The sequence below is a fragment of the Streptopelia decaocto genome, assembly GCF_964273445.1.
Source record: "Streptopelia decaocto genome assembly, chromosome: 12".
In the NCBI taxonomy this organism is placed as follows: Eukaryota; Metazoa; Chordata; class Aves; order Columbiformes; family Columbidae; genus Streptopelia; species Streptopelia decaocto.
In genome coordinates, this window is record NC_138667.1 from 2,109,303 (window position 1) to 2,129,925 (window position 20,623).

The following is a 20,623-nucleotide window of genomic DNA, read 5'->3' on the forward strand; positions in this document are numbered from 1 at the left end:
CTAGGTTCCCCACAGCCACACTGAGGTCCCCACATAAGCCACTTCCACCCCAAGCGTGGGTGGCTGGTGGCTTTAGTTCCATGAGCCACACCTCATGGAACATGCATGGCTGTGAAGGGCTTGATCCCAAAGCAGCCTGCAGTTCCCAGGGGCAGGAGCCCAAGTGCTACCTGTGATCTGGGAGCCAGCCAAGCTGTGCAGGAACAGCCACCGAGCCGGAGCGGAGCCGCCAGCTGGGCACCACGCAGCACGGAGCGGGCTGGGAGCGGCGCGGAGCTGCCTGGGAGAGCACGCAAATATCGACTGGCTTCGCTTTCAAGAAAAACGGAGCAGGGAAGCCAGGAGGGAGAAGGGGTGAAAGGCGTGCGTGTGTGAGCTGAAGGAGAGATGGAGGATGCAGACAGCAAACAAGCGTCCCCAGTGGCAGAATCTAGAGCACATGCACTGCCCAGAGCTCTTGCCTCTCCCCACCACCACAGGGGACACACACACTCGGATGCTCCAAGCAGACGCCTGCACGCACACACACCAGCTCTTCGCTGGGGAGGTTGCGAAGATGCTGGATCAGGGCCCAGAAACCCTGAACAGGTCGCTCCTGAGGGACTGTCTCTCAATTCAGAGGGTCTGCCACAATTTATGTGGTCTGATGGAGCTATAAACAGCAGGAGTGAAGCCCAGGGCAACACGGAGAGCTGCTGTGCATCCCAGCCCTGCACCAGGGGAGTCACAGCTCTCCAGGTCCAGCACCCTCGCAGCACCCATCCAGAGAGGCCAGACCCGGCTCCTACAGTGCTGCACAAAACCCACCCTTTCACACACAAAACCAATGACAACGTGGCCAAGGACACGGCAAGAGGTGACAAAACACGCTCCTGCCCTCTCGCCCCCGTGCGCATCTCTCCGCAGCATCCCAGCCCCACCCCGCAGCCGGGCGCACCCCCTGCCCGCCCCGTACCGCCCGGGCACCGCACCAGGGCCGCTCCTGCTGCCGGCATTCGCCACCGCTCCCACTGGCCACCAGCTCCCCAGCAGATGTGCAGCATTCTCTGAGATCAGCATTTTGGGCTGCAGAAAGGTTTATTTGAGGCAGGCGAGGAGGGATCCCCGCTGAGAGGCTGAAGATGGGATTTCATCCTTACATCTGGTTCAGCTTAAAAAAAAAAAAATCTTGCCCAAGCTGCTACAGATACAAGTAAATTGTATATGAGTGAGGAGGCGTGAGGCGGATGAGTGCGTCCTGCACACAAGCACATCACACATCCAGGGCTTGAGCTCTGCCTGGGTCCCAAAGCAGGGCTTGGATGGGGGCTACCCTGGGACAGGCAGCTGGGCCAGCATAAACCCAGCCAAGTGGTCACAGAGACACGCGGCTGCTCTTGGTGGCCATCTGTGGATCCCAGGTGCAGAAGGACCACCCGAGGCCACCATGCTGCAGCCAAATCCTTTGCAGCAGCCTCCCCCCACCCTGCTGCTGGACCTGCTGCCCACACAGTACACACCCCCCATGGGGTGACACACCATCCCAGCCATAAATCTCCAGTGTAATGAGACGCTGCAGAACAAGGACAAATATGAAAGCCTCCCCCACATCCTCTTCTCCACCGTGGCCATATCGTGACATCCCACTCCCTCAGTACACGTGGCCGCTGTATCCCACCCATCCTCCAGGTCCAAACCAGAGCCGCCAGCCCTAAGCAGGGAGATGGCAGGAGCTCCAGGCCACCTGATGGCTACATGGGTCCCACCAGCCTCCTCCTCCCCACCACTGCCCTTGGCCACTCCAGCCTCTCTCCTGCCCACCCGGGGTGACATTGGCTGGGGAGGGGACCCAGTGGGGTGTTCTCGAGGGACACAGCCCACTTATCAGCCAGGAACCAGATGGAGCCATCTCCTCCCCCAGATTTTATTCATGATGCGTGACAAGTGGGTGAGCTCCAGCCAGCCGAACAGCTCACCCAGCAGCAGGAGGACACCTCAGCTGGGGCTGAACCCAGCCCCAACCCACACAATGCTATTTTCTGCTCTAACCAGGCCAGACAGTTTTGTGGGGTCCATGCAAGAAGATGCCCTTGGGTTCTAGAATCAAGAGGTGCCAGATGTGCGTGGGTAGAAAAGACTAAACTTGAGGTCCTGGCCAAAAGATGAAAATGGTTAGCTCGTCATTTTGCCAAGGCCAAATGTCCTGCTAAATAGAGGCTGCGTTCAGTGCTGGGAGGCAGCCTGTGCTGCGTGGGAGTGCGAGGAGCCCGGGGGACTGTCCCCTGCACTGCCAGAGCCCACCCACTGCCACCAGCCAGGGATGCAGCAGCCTGGACAAGCTTTAGGAGGATGGACCTGACCCAGAAAAACAAACCACCACCACACAACACCCACAAATTAACCCCAACAACCTAGAAGTCAAAGGGGCTTTCTGAGGAAGGGAAAAGGCAAAGGAGCTGTCAGATGGTCTCCGACACGGTGGCAGCTCCGGCTGAGCCTTGGAGGGGGCTGTGGAGTCAGTGCCAGGGTGTCCGGGACAGGAGCTGACACAATGGAAACATTCAGGCTGGTTCCTCGCACGAACACAGGACAGAAAGGAGCTTGTTTCTGGCTGATGCACGGAGGGATTTTCTGTTTGCTGCTGTGTTTTGTATTTGTGGCTTCCCGTATGGAAATGCTTTTTCCCTTTAACCTCCACCCACAAGCCCAATGGATTTTGTTGCAGTTTTCAAAACATATGGTGCATACATCAGAAACATAAAGGATGCTATATTTAAAATATTACAAAGCAAGCCAGGAGCCTGTATTTTTAAAACTAGGACAGTGCCTGAAAGTGAAAAATGTGGGGATTTAGGATTTTCTATACCAGATCAGAGAACCAGCCCTGTTAGATGAGATAGAGCCAGGTTGGCAACCGGCCACCTTGCAGCAGACTGTTGCTCACATAGTCTGGTACCCACTTCTGGGATTGACCTGGTCAGCCCGCAGGTCTGCACTCTGCTGTTTGACAGAGGACACAGCACTGCTGAGCCCAGCACCTCTCCAGCCCCATCACTCAGTTCAGCATCCGGCCAGCACTTGGCAAGGGGGTTGGCACATGATGCTCCAGACAGACAGCCCCAAACCATCATGCACTGAGCTAATTTCTTCCTGGTTTCTTCTGCAATCAGTTGATTCCCTGATGGGCTGAATACCTCCTGTATTACTCCACTAATCACTCTGTGTGTAGCACCATTTATCTGGCCAATACAAGCACTGCAAGGAAGAGAAATTCTTGCTGTCTGCAGGCACAGGTTACAAGACTAGAGACTCCTCCATGTCATTTCTCCAGGCTAAGCTTGCTCTGCTATTCTACACAGTGCAGTACACTCACTTGTTTTATTTTAAACCATATTCACACTGGCATTGTAACTCCAACCTGGGAGACTGCGTCATAGCCAGGGAATGAGGGGTGTTGGATCTGCTATTTTTAACTACTTCTACTCCAGGGAGGGAACTGAAATCAAATCTCCGTCCAGAGGCACTGTATAGATATTAATGCAACAAAATGGGAATTCGGACTGGAGGTGACAGCTGGCAAAGCAAGCCCTGGCGTCACCGAGGGGACAATCTCCCCATAACTAGGATGCACAGAAGGGGTATATGTTACACAGCAATCTCAATGCCATCAGCCAGGCTCAGGACAGAAGGTCCAAGACCAGCCACCCCCCAGCCAGCCTCCCATTCCAGGGGATGAATTACAGCTCAGGGCGGGTGGCAAAACACCATCAGGAGCTTCCCTAGCAGGTTCCAAATTCCTGTATCAACTCATATCCTGGGAAGGTGCTTTCTAAAACAACTGGGATCTCATCAGCTGTGCTCTGGAAGGGGGGCAACACAGCCCAGGCTGCAGCACCAAGGGCACTGCCATAACCCCTCAGAGCCCTGCTAAACCAAACTGCCCACAAACCATGGGGTCAGAAGAGACAAAACATACACCTGCAGTCGATTAATACCGAACACCCTACAAAAACTGGGCAAACCCTTTTTCAGAGAGGGCTCAGCAGGGTCCCTGCAGCACAGAGCCAGGCAGCACAGAGGGTGTTTACTGCTTTTCTTAATCTACTCTGATCCCCACTCTAATTCTGTGAAAGGTAGCACATGGAGCCTTTAAGTGGTCATAAAAAGACTGTATCTCCCCCACCCATGGAGTTTATTTGAGACACCTGGTCAAACATATGGGTGGCAAGAGGGGAATGCAGCAGATACCAGGACTCTGTGGGTGGTGGGGGACAGCACCATGCCATGAGAGTCCCATGGCCACCAACAGGTTTCAGGTACAAGAACTGCAGGACAGGACAAGGCATCAGTCAAGCACACTGACCCACAGAATCCTCAGGACGGTACTAGGAAACACCACATCACCAGCCCCTTGCTGCCTGATGCCCATCTCACCCACCTCATCCTTGGTGTCCCCACATAGGGCAGAACCCTGTGGGACAGAGTGTCTTCACAAGCCATGAAGAGCACAGCCCCTTGGCCAACAGGTACCCCAGAGGGGACATTCCCCCACCAGCACCACCCTGAGCACAGCGACCAGGGGCTGGCTAACTGCAGTGACAAGTGCCCCATGGCAGCATCTGCTGCTTCTCCACCAGCCACTGCCCCAACCCACCTGTCAGAGCTTTAAGGTGGGTTCAGAGGAGGGAGCTCCCTCTCTGCAATGCAGGTAGCCTCCCCGCTCCTCTGCTGGCAGCTGCCATGGGCTCAGGTCCATCCCCTGCCCCAGGAGAGGCAGATCCCCCTTCTGGGCTCCTCAAGGGTTTGAGGATCTCCTGTGCAGGCTGATGAGGTGCTCCGGTCTCACCCAAAGCTGTTAGCATTTAGCTTCTGCCATGTGCCGGTTTCAGTTGGCCAGAAACCGAGCTGTCAGTATTAAAAGACAGCAGTTTTTGTTCTTCTTGCCATCTGTATGTTTGTGTATTTCCCCTACCACCATAATTAGAAGGCTGGGCTCCAGCCAGGCTCAGGAGGAGATCTTAGTAGATGTCTTCTCAGCAATTTGAACAGCTTCGTTTCTTTTATGGCTCCCCTAGCGCGGTCCCCATCACCAAGAACGTCACAGCGCACGCTGTCACTGCCAGGAGAGGCAGCCGGGATGGGGATGTGCACCCCAAAGAGCATCAGCCCCTGCAGCTGCAGGGACCAGCGCCCAGGCAGTGCAGGTGAGGGCTGAAACCCCACACCACAAAGGCAGCAGGACATTTGTCACGCTCCGGCCAGGTCCCTCCACAGGGACCCAGGTTACCAGCACCCCCAGAGCTCTGCCACAAGCCCAGCTCTCTCTGGGGTGTGCACCAATGCAGGCAGCTGCCTCCTATCTGCAAAAACAAGAGGATAAAATAAATCAATGTGGCCCTGACAAACAGAGCCCAGCTGATACCTGGAAGTTTCCAGGTGTGTCCAGCTCCAAAGGAAGCTGGCAGCACCGCATCCTGCTAGTCCAGGACCAGCCACCTCCTCCCTGCATCACACCTCTACTTCCTCCCCTTCAACCTACCCGCTGGCACCAGGGCTTCAAAAGTCACCCTGGCTGGCCCAAGGGTGGTCAGGACTCAAAGTCCAACAAGACCTCAGCTTCCAACCCAGACCAGTGCTGTTGAAAGCCCGTGCACAGGTTTTGGCAACTGCACCTCTCCACGCGCACCCGTGTCCCCTGCGCCATGGCCAAGCAGGGGTTGTTCCAGGTGCACCATCTCCTCCAGTTGCTCCTGCTCCCCTCACTGCAAACCCCAGCACAAAGACAACGGCCCGGGAAGGGCCATGCACAGGGATGTTTGCAAAGCGCTCGTGTGTGAGCAGCTCTGGTAGCAGGAAGCCAGGATGCACTGGTTCTCTATGTCAGACCACAGGAGAGGAGCGTTGCTGTTATTGTAACTGCTCCGCCTTGGCAAACCATATTCTGGTTTCAGGCTGTCTGATAAACAGACTTGAGCTTGCACATACACAGACATCTGCCTGAGGCAAACAGCAGGATAGAAATGTACAAGCAAATTTGGCAACTTTATGTGAATTAAATGTGCATTTAATTGAGATTTATAGAGGGGCTGCAATAGCAATTGATTATCAAAATCAGATTATTTATGGGGGTTTAGCAACTATACAGGAGATTAATGTTGCTTCTAGAATAAATCCTCAGTAAATATATGTTTCCCTAGTAATCAGCTAATAACACGTCATCCTAATTATCTCATGAAAGGGGTACAGAAGCTCTGAGGAATACTGAAAAGACATACTGTTGTCTGCAAAGCAGCACCCAAAAGCCACAAGCTGCACTCTGCTTCCAAATCACAGGTCCACTGGTGTCCTCCAACAGCAGCCCATGGCCAGGGGACACATCCAGGTCCCCATGGTCAGCCTCAGTCCTCCACACGTCATGGGCAAAGACTAGAGCCAGGATCCAGAGGACACTTTGCCCACAGACACTGGGAGATTTGCACCCTGGGTCCCAAGTCACCACAGTCACCTGCATGGCAACAGATGACGATATCAAGAGAAGAAACAGCATAGAAAAAAGAAGCTTATTCCCAAGAGCAAAAGTGCACGTCCTGCAATGGGGTTCAGCTCCGCATTTATACAGTTTTATGTTCCTCTCTGCTGGCAGGTGGCGGCGCCCCATTAAACCTAAAGGGACTGCTCAGCTGCAGCAGCTCCTCTGTTTTCCTCAAGTAGCACACACTCATTAAAGACATTTATTGAAGATTTACAGTTCTGGCAGCAAGAGGCAAATAAAGCTGTGCCACACAGCCAGCCCAGCCACTGCCCCCCAGGCCCCTGCACAAGATGCTGCATGGCCCCACCCTCAGCTGGCGAGTGCCACCCTGTGCCCTGACATGTCCCCTCCCTGGACACCAGATGTGTTGCAGGGATGTCCCCAGGGACCCCCATCCCTGAAAGAAGGGGGCGGCTGGTCCTTCCAAGGGGCAGGAGGGTGCATGGCCATTCCCATGGCCAAGGCAGGACCACTGCTTTGGGATGCAAAGATGCTCTGGCAGTCACCATGGCAACCCCGGTACACAGCCAGGGTGAACAAAGCTGACAGGAGAGAAACAGAGAGAAAAAGGGGAAAAAAAGAGAAGGAGGAAAACAAGAAAAAGAAGGAGGAAAAGGAAACAGCCTCAAGTAATGAAGACTGGGGCAGGATGGAGCAATGGGGTAGGAAAGCATCATGGAAAAGACAAGAAGGAGAGTTGCCTTCAGGCAACCTTGGGACAACCTTCAGCAAGGTGACCCAGGGCATACACTGAGTGCACCACCGAGATGTCACTTGTCAGCCCTGCTGTGACTGTCCCAAAGGGACCCTCCAGGACATGGTGTGCTCCCCCTGTCAGATCCTGAGCTGGGGGCAACACGCTGCTAGAGACCCAGGAGGCACAGCTTGGGGGTCACCTGAACCCCCAAACCAAGGTCAGAGTAGGAGGCACAGATGCAACCACAAGAGCATTGACATGAGCCCCTGTACTGAGGAACACGAGCCGTGCCCACTGCCAAAGCACCGCTCTCGCTTCTCCATCCCACCTCATTAAAGGCAGAGAATTAAAAATCAGACATCAGGGTTTGGGTCACAAAGCAGCAACTACAACCTCTCTCAGCTGGAATGGAAAATAACATCCCAGTTGGCTGTTTATTCTAATGAAATCACAAATCCCAAAGGGAAGCTCCCCCTCTGCTGAGCCGCCTTGGTGATAGCTGAACGGTAAACACAGACACAGCCTCTTGCAGGCAGACAGCGAGCGCTGGGTGGTGCCTCAGCCCACCGGTGACAGGGACAAGACCAGGTACCCAGGGAGCGGGACGTGGTCAGCAGGGCTGGCTGTACAAGAAAGCCCAGTGGGAGTGGGAGAAAAAACTCCTGGGAGAAGCACTGGGTGAAACAGCTCAACCATTTTAGCAAAGAGAAGGTGAGAGAAGCCACTGAAGTGATTAGTGCTGATGCTACTGGAGCACAGGACTGTTTCAGCAGGTAAAAATCACACCTCTGCACCAGCATGACACTCTCTAAGGGGGCTTAATATCCCCCCCAGCCACATCCTGAGCCTCCGCTAGCAGAACACGGGGTGGTCCAGCAATAGGGCCAAGGGTGCCAAGCAGGGCTCGGTGCTGGGTAAGGACAAACCAGGCAGTGGGGGACACTGTAGGATGAGACATCTAGAACAATAAACTCCCGTTGGCGTACGAGGGGTTTTGGCACAGACGTAATGCTCTCCCCTCCTCCTCCCCGCATTCACGCTCTCCTCTGCTCCTGCGTACGCCCAGAAACCCAACTTCAAAAGGCGGGGGGGGCGTCAGCGCAGGAAGCAGCGGGCAGGCAGACACGGCTGTCTCCTGCTAAAAGCCTTCGGAGTCTTTCATCAGGGCCTGGGGAAAAACAGCCTTCAGCCATCAGGCTGGAGGCGAACAGCCAAGCCCTGGCATCAGGTCATGCTGCCCAGCAGCCCTGCGCTCCCAGTATGGGCCAGCTCAGAGATTTAACCTTCCCTTCCAGACAGGGAGGGTTTAGCCCTCCCCATCCCACCTCCCTGCTATATATACACGTAAATAAATCCATCTGTGTACAGTAAGCACCAGAGATCCTCTTAACCCTCCACGCTCTCTGCTCCAGAGCCGGGACTACACACTGCAGCATAGAAATTGGGACATTCTCCGGTAACAAACCCATTCATGCAGCTCAACCCGCCCGCACCGAGGCCACAGCTCCCTTCCCTGCTGAGATGTCCCTCTCAAACCAAAGTGACGGTCTGTCCCCAACAGCCTCTGGAAGCCACATGTCCCAGCTCCTCATTAGTGACAATTAACAGGCAATCAACAGGCCTAGCAGAGCCGGCATTTTCCAGGGAACAAGTCCCCTTTCAACAGGAAAAATGAACATATGCTTTGTTGTGCACACTTTTGGTTTAAATGAGCCAAAAACTGCCTGCCAAGGAATAGAATTATTTCCCAAACAGGACCCTTCATGCCATCTGACGAGGTGAGCGGGGTCGGGGCGGCCGCAGGTGACCTCTCCTGGCAGCCCCGGCTCTGCCATGTGCCCAGGGGATGCTCTCACCGCAGCCCTGCAAAGGGGGGAGCAGGGACCGGGGTACCCCCGCCTCAGGGAGGGTAACAGGCACTCTCCAGCAAGGACCACGCTGCTGGCTCAGAACCACCCACTGCTCCTCCAGAAGGTGTTTCAGACCAGATGAGAAGCTCCTCAAGCCAGCCAGGGCAGGAGGCACCTCCTGACCCTCCCCAGGCTGGGGGCTGCCCTGGGGTTTGGTGAAGGAGGCAGCATAGAGACCTCAGCACCACTCAGGCTGGGGTTGGACTCCAGCTCCCGTGCTACAGCATGAAAAAAAGCTTTGGGCTTGAGACATACAGCAACATTGGCACACAGAGGAGTGGTGACCCTTTCAACAGGCCAGTGCGAGGACTGGGTAGCCATTCCCCAGCCCCAAACCAGGCCGGGCTAGCCCATCACCAGCCTCTGCTTCCCTGGGTATTGCCTAGCTGATAAGGAAGGAGAAAAACACACACAAGAGGGAGATGGCCTGGATGTGACAGGCTGGCAACTTCGACAGAGGCGTCTTGTTAGCAGCGTTTTCTTTCCCTGCAGCTTGAGCAGGGGCAAAGCCAAGGAACGCTTCCCAGCAGCCTGCACCAGAGAGCCCGGCTGCACAGAGCTTTAATTGCCAGTGGCAGCGCTGGGGTGGGCAGCAGCCGAGGGGTCCGGCAGGACGGATGGCAGAGCAGCGCTGACGGCTTCTGCAGCAGCACAAGCTCCATCCTCATCCCCTAGGATGGGAAACTCCTGTTGTCTCCCCAGCACAAGGGGTGCATCTGACCCCACGCTGTGCCTGCCAGGGGCTGAGCTTGTGGTGTTTCACCCCAAGGTTGCAACACTCAGAGCACATTGTGCCTTGTTCTGCTGGGTATTTGGAACTGCAGATTTGGAGCAGCTTGGGAGCAAACCTGCAGCTCAGCTGAGGCCCAGGGATGTAGGGATCAGCAGTGACCACAGCAGACCTCCACCAGCTCTCCAGGGGAAGGAGAAGAAGGATCTGGCAGATCTCTAAGCTGACTAAGAGCTCTGAGTGCCCAGTGGCTCTGCTGTACCAAGCGCAAGCCAAAGCAATTAGCATTTCTTGGAGACGCTCTGTGTAATCTTCCCTGAGTGATGGGGAACACTGCCACAAGCACAGGGAAGGGCCTGGAGCTGCTTCCCAGGACCAGGGAGATGCTGCGCTGACAGTGACTCAAGGCAGAGGGGTCTGTCCCACTGAAGGGACCTCCTGCCGGCAGCTCTGCGACTGCTGCTCCCCCCAGGCGCTGGGGAACCGCACCTTCACCCAGTCCCACCACCACCAGAGCTGGCCCCCCGGTGCTGCAAGCTGTCAGGCAGCAGAAAGCCAGAAGACAGAGCAGAGAGGCAGCTCCCAGCATCTTTCTTGGAGCACAGCCCAGGTGGGAAAGGCCACCCTGGGGAAAGCCAGAATCAGGATCAACTTCATCCATTAGCTCCCAGGTGAGGCCGTCAGCCTGAGCCTCGAGGCAGAGAAAGGAACACAAATGAGGCTGGAGCTGTTTGGGGAATCACACAAGAGCAGCAGCAGCCAGCCCAGCCATCCAAAAGTCACAAATTATTTTTAACAGCTACTTGTAGAACACCGTGAGCGCCCACAGGAGAGACAGCCCGAGCTGATGCTCACCCCATCCCTCTCCCCAGCACGTGCAAGGAACACATCTCACAGCCAGGCTTTTTATAGGGTTTCCCATTCCTGCTGGGCACGCAGCTCCATGGCTTGGTATGACCACACCACCCCCTCCCTCAGTCATCACTCACATGCCGTTCACTAAAGTCTTTCCATTCCCTCTCTAGCTGTTTCCTCTTCTCTCCTTATTAGGGATCCACCTACCTATCCATTTTCTCATCCTCTCCCCCTCTGTGGCTATTTTTAAAATGCCATAAAAGCTTTCAACCGGTGGCATCCTCAGGGATGCGAGGGATTTTATATGTAACCCATCATGAGCCATCATCACCACATAACTCACCACGCAGGCACTGACTTTTGTCAAAAGCAGGGGAGGGGAGAACACCCATGCTCGGTCCCTGAGCTTCCCCTGGGCAGCTCAGCCAGGGCAGCACCGCCAGGCACCTCCTGCCCTGGATGGGAAGGACCCGGTCCAACCCACTCCTCTCCCATGGGGGCAGATGGTGGGCAACAGTGCAAGTCCTCTCAAGTAGCACCTGTGGGTGTATGAAGGGATAGTTTTGCTCACTGAATAAAAGGCTCTGAGCTGCAGATCATCCAGCTTCATGCTCTGCATCTGCTGCCAGATGAAGGAGGGCTTCCTTGCTAAGAAGATGGCTGTTGTTTCTCCCTGTATGCCCATGCACACGTAAGCTGCTGTACCGCTTGGTTCCCGTGCTGGTTGATGGTCAAGAGGTGAGGGATATGCAAGTGATGCCAGCAAAACTCCCTCCAAATGCACAGCCTGCCCCAATAATTGAATCTTTGGCAACAGCCTGGATAGGGAGGACCAAGGTTTTCCTGATCAACCCCAGCCTGGATGAAGAAACATTCAGGGACCACCCAGACACTGCACCAGCATCACAAAACCCACTTTTTTCTCCCCCTGATCTGGTTATTCCCTGTGGAAGAGCTGCCTTCCCCTTCCCTCCCAAAGGTCTGGCCAGAGACCTGACACGCTTATCAAAGACATCCCCTTGTCATGGCCCGTCCGTGCCACCTGCACCCCAGCACAGCCCGGCAAGAGCCAAAGGCAGGTCGCTAAATCTCTGCTGGCTGGCAGCTGCTGCCAGCGAGGGGCGGGCAGGCTGACCCAGCCGCGCCGCCTGCCAGATGGGATTAGGCTGTGCATAACCTGAGAGGTGTCCCGCTGTGCGCTAATGCGATGACACGCTCCGTGTCACCAGCGGGACCCGCGGGAGCCCTTTTCCATCGGCTCCGACGACCAAGTGTTGGGTGTGTCTGTGACAGAGGCAGCAGGTCTCCAGGAGCCCCAACTCGGTCACATCACTCTCAGACAATGCTTGGGTGACGCGGCTATTTATAGCACGCAGGAGGTTGGAGGGAGCTCATCTTACCTTGCTCCACCTTCTTCATGCTCTGAGGACCGGGAGCTGGTGCAGAAGGTGCCAAGGTGATTGGGAAGCGGGGCGAGGACACCCCCGGGGCAGCCGATGCGGCGGGAGGGGGGTGTTTGCAGGACCGGCGCGGTCTGCGATCTCGGCGCAGACAGAGAGCCGGGGGAAGCCTGTGCGCTCGCACTCTGAGGACTGCCGCGATACAGGCAGAGAGAGGGAAAATCCGGAGCAGAGCTGCCTGCTGGGCTGGCAGGAGAAGCCGGTGCCGAGCACAGCACCCTGTCTGCACCTGGCTCCCGTACCCCGTGTGGGCAGCTGCCCTACGTGGGCTGCGTTTAACCTGGGTGCTGAGAGCCAGTGGGGTCTGCACCCCCTCCGGAGGGGCTCTGGGACCTCTGCCTGCCCAGCCAGCCAACAAGAGCCTTTCCACGCTTTTGCTGTACTCTGCACCTCACTGTTGATCCCCAGTTTACAGGGCAAGCACGAGCTGTAGGGACATGCCACAGGTCCCTCCTGGCCGGACAGAGACCTGTTTGCTTGTGTAATCACACACAGGCACCCAGCTAATGCAGACCCCGCAGCCACACCAGCCTGCTGAGAAAACCACCCACCGCCCCAGCCGGACATGGCTGTGGCCCAGCTAGCTGGGGTTATTTCACCTGGGAAGAGCCCTCAGTGCAGGAGACAGACCCGACCCAGCCTGCTTCATGGCCAAGGAAAGGAAGCCCCTTGGTTTGGAAAGGGGCTGCTGGGGGAGGCAGCTGCCCCCTCCCACAGCTCTGGGGCTTGGATGGGCTGCAACTCCTGACACACAACAGAAACGGGTTTCACATGCAGGTTCCTTCCCTCCTCCTCTAAAGCTTTTAGCAGGAAAAAGCCCTTGGCTGGGGAGTGAGAAACAGCTGCCCTTGGCTGACCATCCTAATGGGACCCTCCCCACCTCCACGGAGAATCCGGGATGGGGAGCAGCTGCGATGGGGAGTTCCCATCACGGCATCCAACATGTCCCAGCAGTCCTGCTGAGCCAGGGACCAACCTGCCTGGTCTCCCAGCTGCTTTAAAAATAGCTCCCCTTTGCAAGCAAGTGCCCCTGGGCTGGGCAGCCCTCCCCAAGACACCTCCAGGCAAAGGGGTTCCCAGGGCTGACAGGGGAAAAGCAGCAAGAACTTTAGGGTCAGCTACTACAAAACTCAGGTGCTGAGAAGGACAGGCAGGGCTTTGCAATGTGCCACAAGCACGTTTGTAAAGGGCGCTGTACTGCAGAGCCTGGCATGTGCCCTTTGGGAGCTCACGCTTCGAGTCTGGTCTAGGTCATGCTTGTCTCTTCCAGCAGCAAACTGCAGCCTGGCTGCACATATCTGAGAAAGAGTCACACAATCCACTACTGTGAAAACAGGTCAAACCCTAAAACTTAAATTCAGATGGCAATGGACTCAAGTTGGGCTGAGGAAGGGCTCCAGGGCTGGCATTGCACCACCAAAGCCTTTCTTGCCCCACATCAGTGTGGTGCTCTCCAAAATGGGCCACTTGTTGCCAAGAAGGAACACAGAAGCCAACAGGATGGCTTCAAAACCTCAAGTACATGCTCCCATCTTACACTGTCCTGTTCCTTAGAAAGACCTTCCCCTGATTAACTTTCCCAGTTGTCCAGGTCTCAGAGACAAGAGAATTCAAAAGGGGAATAAAATGTCCATTAATAGGAAAAAACAAACAAAAACAACACACAAAAAAACCCCAACAAGACACACAAGTGATGCTTGGGGCTCAGGGAAGGACTTCACCAGGGTAATAAAGGGTGAGAAGGAAGGTCAGACAGGCTGCATAAGGAAACCAATTCCTTTTTCTTTCAGATCTCTGCCCCAGGCAGCAAGGAAGGCACATCAGTTCCCAGCTCAGGACTCACAGCTGATATTGATAAAACATCCAGCAAACTATCCTCAAACTGAGCAATGTGTGTATAAACTACATGTACCAAAAACATGAGCCACCATCACACATCAGCACACTCAAGCTCTTCTACCTCCCCAGTGATTTACTGAGCCTATAGCCTCAAAAGGCAGCAAGGCTGGGCACAGGAGGACATGGGACAGTGTCTGTTCTACAAGCAAGAAACACCTTCTCTGCTGCAGGTTGCCAGTCACCCTGCCATGCTTGCCCTGAGCTGCTCACAAGCAAATTCTGAGCCTGAAACATCTGGGCTTGGGCTCTGCCTGCCCTATGGCCACTGTGATCACTCCTCATGCCTTTTCATCTTGCAAACCCCACTCCTTCCCCCACCACTCTGAGCCCTTGCCATCACCAGTCCACCCCCAGGATGCTTTTCAGAGGTGCTGCAGCACTCACAACTGAGAGGCGCTGATATATTTAGTCTAAAAATATCTAATTAGATGTTCCAGCCACTTCATTATGGCGCCATCACGATAGGACTGCAGGGCCTGGCAGGAACTTGGTGGGTTTGCCCTCACTCCTTTGCAGAGAGCAAAGGCAGCACCATGGCGACTCCTTGCTGATAACAGGACAGTCTGTCATTAGTCCAGCCTGCTAACATCAAATACAATTATCTGGCTAAAGTGATCGTCACTTCGTCATTAGAAAACTTGCTATTTATTTTATAAGAGCATGGCAGGCCCTTGAAATAATCCAATTGGCTTTACAGTCTGCACTTCATTGGCCTGCAGGGCCACTTTCCATGGCTTCTGCTCTCCAAAGGGCAAGCTGCCAAGGAAGATGGTTTGCAGGAGAGCCTGAGCAGAGCTCAGTGAGAGGACAGAGTCCATCCACCAGCCTGAGGACAGAGAGAAGCTGCCTGGGCTCTGAATTTTCTGGCACTAAAGCAAATGCAATGCATGACTGTGCCTTTGCTAGGCTGCCCAGGAGAACACAGAGGACAACTTGTAATCAGGTTGTTTGTGGCATCAGAGTCAGGCTACTTGAGCACAGACACTAGGTAACGTTCGTCACTGAGTTTGGAGACAACATACTGGGAAGACAGCTCTTCACCTCTTGCAAGGCTCTGTCTTGCATCTGTGACCTTCCTTTCTTCTCTGTCCCACCTGTCCCCATGCCTTGATCTCCTGCCAGCTCACCAAGCACCTGGGGGTTAGGCAGCAACACCACTGATGGGGGCAACATCTGACCCTGCTGCACCCTCCCTCACTGGAGCTATGCTTCATCCCCAGTTTGCTGCATGCCTGTGGCAGCCTCCAATATTGCAAAGATGAAACAGTGTCAACCAGGAACCACAGAAAAGTTCTATCTGTACCAAAACTCCCCATGTCACCCCTACAAAAACTGGAGCTTCATTATGAGGAAGACTAACCCTGCTCATCATACTGATGGGCTGATCCCTCTGGGTTCACTGCACTTCTGAACACAGGAGCAACACCACGTTCTCCTCAGCAGGTCCTACCACACTGGGTGGGGAGACCCAGTGAACCACCCTGCCAGATGAGCTGCACAGGGCAGAGCTGGAGCTCCTGGAGACATACAGCACCATCTGATTCCTCTTTAATTACACAGGGACTTAGAGTTTGCTGGTAAACACCTTGTAACCATGTGTGCCTAGAGATTACTGGGTAATCGTACTTAGTGGAGCACGGTGTAACAGGGAGCATGATTTAAGACAGACAAAAATAACCAAGCAAACATGCTGCATTCATCAGTATCTGTTAAGCCTTCCTGCTCAAATGCTTAGCTGGGCAGCCTTCCATCACGGCTCCTTCCCCAGCTTTCTCAGCCTAGTGGAGCCTCCAAGCAGGAATTTGAGAGGTTCCAGGGAGCGGGATGGTCTGGGGAAACTTTCCACCTTGAGTACCAAACCCTCTGCAAGACCCCGCCATGCTCCAACAGGCTGCCAGCTGCACAAAGGAAAAAGGATGGGCAACAGATGGCACTGGTTCCCCCACCCTGAATTAACTTGGCATGGGGACAGATCCTGGCTTCCATCTTCAGGACGCTTGCTGGAGACAGAAAGGTATCTAGAGGATCTCTGTGAACCAGTTTCAATCACCCATTGCAACCCAGATCCTGCCAAACCAGATCTGCTCTAGGAGTTCACCAGGGTTTAAGCTCTCCCAGGAGCTGCGTGTGTCTTTGACCAGGGTGGCCCATAACAAGCAGCACCTCACTGCTGACAAGACCAGTGCCAAGAGTTCCAGCAGCCCCCCTCCCACCCCAACACAGCTGGACCAGAAAAGACAACATGCAAATGCCACCTCACATGGGTGACCCCCACTCACAGGCTGTACTTGCTACATGGACCTGCAGCACCCACACCTGTGGCTGCCTTCAAAGCAGCAGATGGGATTATCCACACATACCACAGTGTCTTAAAACCCTGGGGCAGCTGAGAGCTTCAGCCCTTTGCCTTCCAGTGAGTGCAAATCCAGCACTGGCCACAGTAGCCTCCCTGCACCAGGACACTTGGTGAGAGGTTGAACTCAAAACCTAGAGGACTTAAGGGGGTGGTTTTAAGGGATGTTCTCTCAGGCAAGGGTTTGTACTACAGGACATTTCTTCAATGGAAACACAGCACAGCACTGATAGACCTGTTTATGAATGTATGAATCTATTTGCAACTAATTAGCAGTGCTAACTGGAGTAGGAGGTATAAATAGCATAGCTAATGTAAATATCAACACTGTGCCCTCCAAAAGCTCACTGCACACCTGGTGAGCCCTGGAGGAGAGGCTGCATCCCCAACCAGCATAACCCCTGCACCCCCAGGGCTACCTGATGTGCTCTGCAGCCTCAGGATACAAATTTACACACAAGATGATCAAAGGCCTTTTCTTCTTCCCCTTAAAAGCAACATTTCCATATGGCTTTGCCTTCCCTGCATCAGAGTAGAGGTGACATTGGGCTTCCAACCACAAGACCCACACTGGGGCAAAGAGTAAACCCCTGACCCCTTGGCAAGGGCAGGTGAGACTCCTGCATTCTGTGCATGAAGTGTGGTCAGAGATGCACCTGCTCAGCCCAGCGAATCCTGCACAGAGCTCCCCGGAGGCCTCGCTCATAGTTCTGCACAACAGCATGGCTGGAGGCCATGGCCCACAGCCCCAGGTTTCCTGCCTCACGTCAGCTTCAGGCAGGATAGAAGCATAATCGGAGTGCACCAGTTAAAATGGAAAGCGGTGTGGGAATTCGCAGATCAGATGCACAAATGAGGATAAAATGTCACCATCTCATTGATTTGTCAGCTCCAAAACTCTGGTCCTGCAGCCACAGGTACACCTGTAGGTCATCACCCCATGCACAATCTGGCTTCATCACCTCTACCTGTGTCTCCATCTCTCCTCACATCTGCACAGGTGGGGTCCCATGCAGCAGGAGAGAGACAAGACTTGGGAGGCTGGAGTAGAGCTGAGCCTGCTGGCTGGACCCCACTGCAGCTGAGTCCTCACTCACTGCAGGTGCTGCGGGAAAAACAACCAACCAACCAACCAGACAACACAGAGAGCAGCAGAGCTGGCCATGCCTGAGAGGCAGAGCTGCAAGAGCATGGCTGGGAAGCCTCTGACCAACAAGTGGCACTCAGCTCCCCTGAGCCAGTGGCCACTAGCAAAGGGCTGCAAAAGTCATCGCAGGTCACTGTCAGCTAACATCATTGGGGTGAAACAGAGATGGCACAGAGTGCACTGACACAAGGCTCCTGGGCTCCTTTTTTGCCTTGCAGGTACATCACCCTGAGGGATGCAGGCTGGGCAGGGATGCCCAGAGCTGGGTGAAACAGCAGCGAGAGGGGAGACACAGCTGACAGATGTGGTGGCCCTGCACCTAATGCCTTGCTCACAGGAGAGGATCGTGCCTTTGCTAAGAAGGGACACAAGCCAGCAATTAGGCATGGCAAACCCTGCTTCAAGCCCCTTGGTTACTGGGAAAAAAAGCCTGGAAGCCTGACAGGGCAGTCCTCTGCCTTGCAGGGCTTGCGCAGCCCTTGTACCAGGTGTGGTTCCAAAGGGACCAGAAGTAATCAACACACAGCACAGGAAATGACCAGCAGATATTACAAAGTTCCAAAACCTTCACTAAAACATATGGCTGCTCAGAAAGGTAATGACAATACTTAGGCAAAGACTGCAAAGCCATCCAAAGGGTTGGGCAGGAGCCATGGCGGGAACCTGCTGCTGGCAAAACCAGAGGCTGGGCCACAGCCAAGTGATGTGCCCAAGGCCGAAGAGCAAGGCAGGGGCAGAACGAGGAGCACCTCCCAAGGGACACCCAGCCCTGTGCTCGCTGCCTGCTCAGTGGCCTCTTCCCACACATCATGTCAGAGCAACAGGAACACAACAGTTTGGGTTTGCTGGCACCTTTCTCTGTGTGGGGGAGGACCCAGTAAAGGAGTTTTGCGACACAATTAGATAGTTATAACACTGCAGCATCATAAGCAGCCCTTATCACTATTGGTAGCCAAGCTAGCTATTAAGAACTGGAAAGGAATCCCAAAAAGAACTAATGCACATTTGTCAAAATTGGCTTAGAGAAAGCTTGACAGCCTCACCTGACCACGGCAGCCACTGACCCCAGCACACACTGTGTGCCACCCCAGCCCGCTGTACCAGACCTGAGCTCATCACCCCAGAGGCAGAGGGAGGACCCTTTGTTATCAGCCATCCAGCAGGCCCAGAATCAGCCCATGTTGTTTCCTACCCACGCACCACCAGCCCCACTCCCCCAGGAAGGACAGTAGCTCCTGTCCCTGGTGTGGCTCGTGCCGAGTACACCTGGCAAGTTTTCTCACCTCTGACACAGCCCAAGAGAGCTGGAATCACCTGTTCTGTTGCCTTGCAGCATGCCAAGGCATTTTTCACGGTGTTTTGCTTGGGAACCACCCCAAGCCCTTGGATTGAGAAACCTCAACATGCCAACGCGATGGAGACGTCACTACTCTGCCAGTTTCTGCCTGGGGGAGTCCTCCTTGTTTCACAAAGCCTCTAAGACCCACAGAAGGGAGAGCACTTTTCTTGGGCTGGTTATCCCAGGAGGAAGACCCTCAGGTGGCCATCAGCATCAACATCTTTGGCTGGGGGCTCACTGCTTTTAAAGGAATGGATCAAAGCTGTGCTTTTGAGGTGGGTACAGCTGTCACACATCACATCAGTGAGGAAAAAGAAATTGATTGTGACTTGATCAAACACTGATCAGTCTCTCCAGACTTTACAACAAGGACAGAGAACCAGAAGTAACCAGGTGCCAGTTCTCATCTTATGCAGCACATTTCTAAGCTCTGCTTCTTTAGAAATTCATACATAGTGCATGAGTGCCTCTGTCCCCATCTCACATACGCACAATAGAAACACCCACGTCCCTGCTGCAGAAGGCTTTTCAGTATTGCACTTGTGCTCTGCTCAGGTCCCTGGTTTCTGGGTCTCTTCTTACCCGGCTCCTCCTCCCCATTGCCTGTTCCCCCATATCCATTTATACGTAGGCAGTGGCACCAGCAAGTGAGACTGTTGCCTGTCAGAGTGCTCCCAGATCCCTCTCACCATGTTGCATATTGACATTTTAGTCCACAATTCGCCCTCCAAACCCCTGAAATACAACCCAAGTACTCAGTGGAGATAAGCACAACAGCTTAGCCCATATGAAGGAAGGGCCAGCAAAACCAGACCCTGTCAGAAAGCAAAAGGCAGGCAGGAAAATAATAATAAAAAAGCCATTCTATTAGGCTTGCCCACCCTCTTGTGACATTTTCTTTCCAATTCCTTCCAGCTACATCAGTGCAGTATCAGCCCCACTCCCACAGCAAAAGCAAGGGAAAGCCGTACTTACTGCTAGTGCTCATCTTGCTGGTCCTCCCGTCCTTCTCATTCAACAAAGAGGGCAAAGATGCTCTTTAAATCCTTTTTTCTTCCGCCTCCCGTCAATTGGAAGATGTTGCCTCTCGCCTTTCTAGTAGAAATTTTTACGTGCGATCTGCCGGCTAACGCATCCCAAGGCAGCTCCGCAACCCTGCACAGCGATCCTCCGCCTGCCGCTGCTGTCGCTGCCGGATGGCAAGGTCAAGGGTGTCGGCTGCTGGGAAGGGGCGAGGCGGGAAGGGGGACGCCCGGGACCGGCCCGGAGGAGGGTCCCGGCGGCGGCAGCGCCCCTGTCCGAGGCGCTGCCATGCACTGCGGAGCGCGGCCGCTCCTCTTATAGCGGGGTGTGGAGCCGCGGCGGGCGCCGCGCAGCGCCTCCCCCCGCCCGCCCCGCCCCGGCCCCGCGGCTCGGCCCGCGGACACCGCGCCGGGCGGGGCAGCGCGGAGTGGAGCGGAGGGAGCGGAGCGAGTGGCGCGAAGTGGCGCCGGGGGGCGCGGGGGGCGGCGGCGCGGGCCCGGGGGGCGGCTGCGGAACGCGCCGCTTCGGCACCGCCGCCATCTGCTGGGCACGGCCTGCCCGCGGTCCTGCCTGCTGCCGTGCCCTGCCCGCAGCCCTGCCTGCTGCTCTGTCCTGCTTGCTGCCCTGCCCGCAGTCCTGCCTGTTGCTCTGCCCTGCCTGCAGTCCTGCCGGTTGCTCTGCCCGCAGCCCTGCCTGCTG

The 20,623-nt window shown here is 55.0% G+C and overlaps 1 protein-coding gene across 11 annotated transcripts in view; it reads right to left on the reverse strand.

Moving 5' to 3' along the window:
- The window catches only part of ABLIM3 (actin binding LIM protein family member 3), a 51,477-nt gene extending 31,211 nt beyond the window's left edge, over positions 1–20,266 (reverse strand). For all 11 annotated transcript variants that reach the window (XR_014185193.1, XR_014185194.1, XR_014185195.1 and 8 more), the window contains exon 1: positions 19,877–20,266. Coding sequence is in view for 1 of the 11 variants with exons in the window: in XM_082063415.1 (XP_081919541.1) it covers positions 19,877–19,889 (13 nt within the window). In the remaining 10 variants the exon portion in view is untranslated. The remainder of the gene's footprint in view (positions 1–19,876) is intronic.
- Between the last annotated feature and the right edge of the window lie 357 nt (positions 20,267–20,623).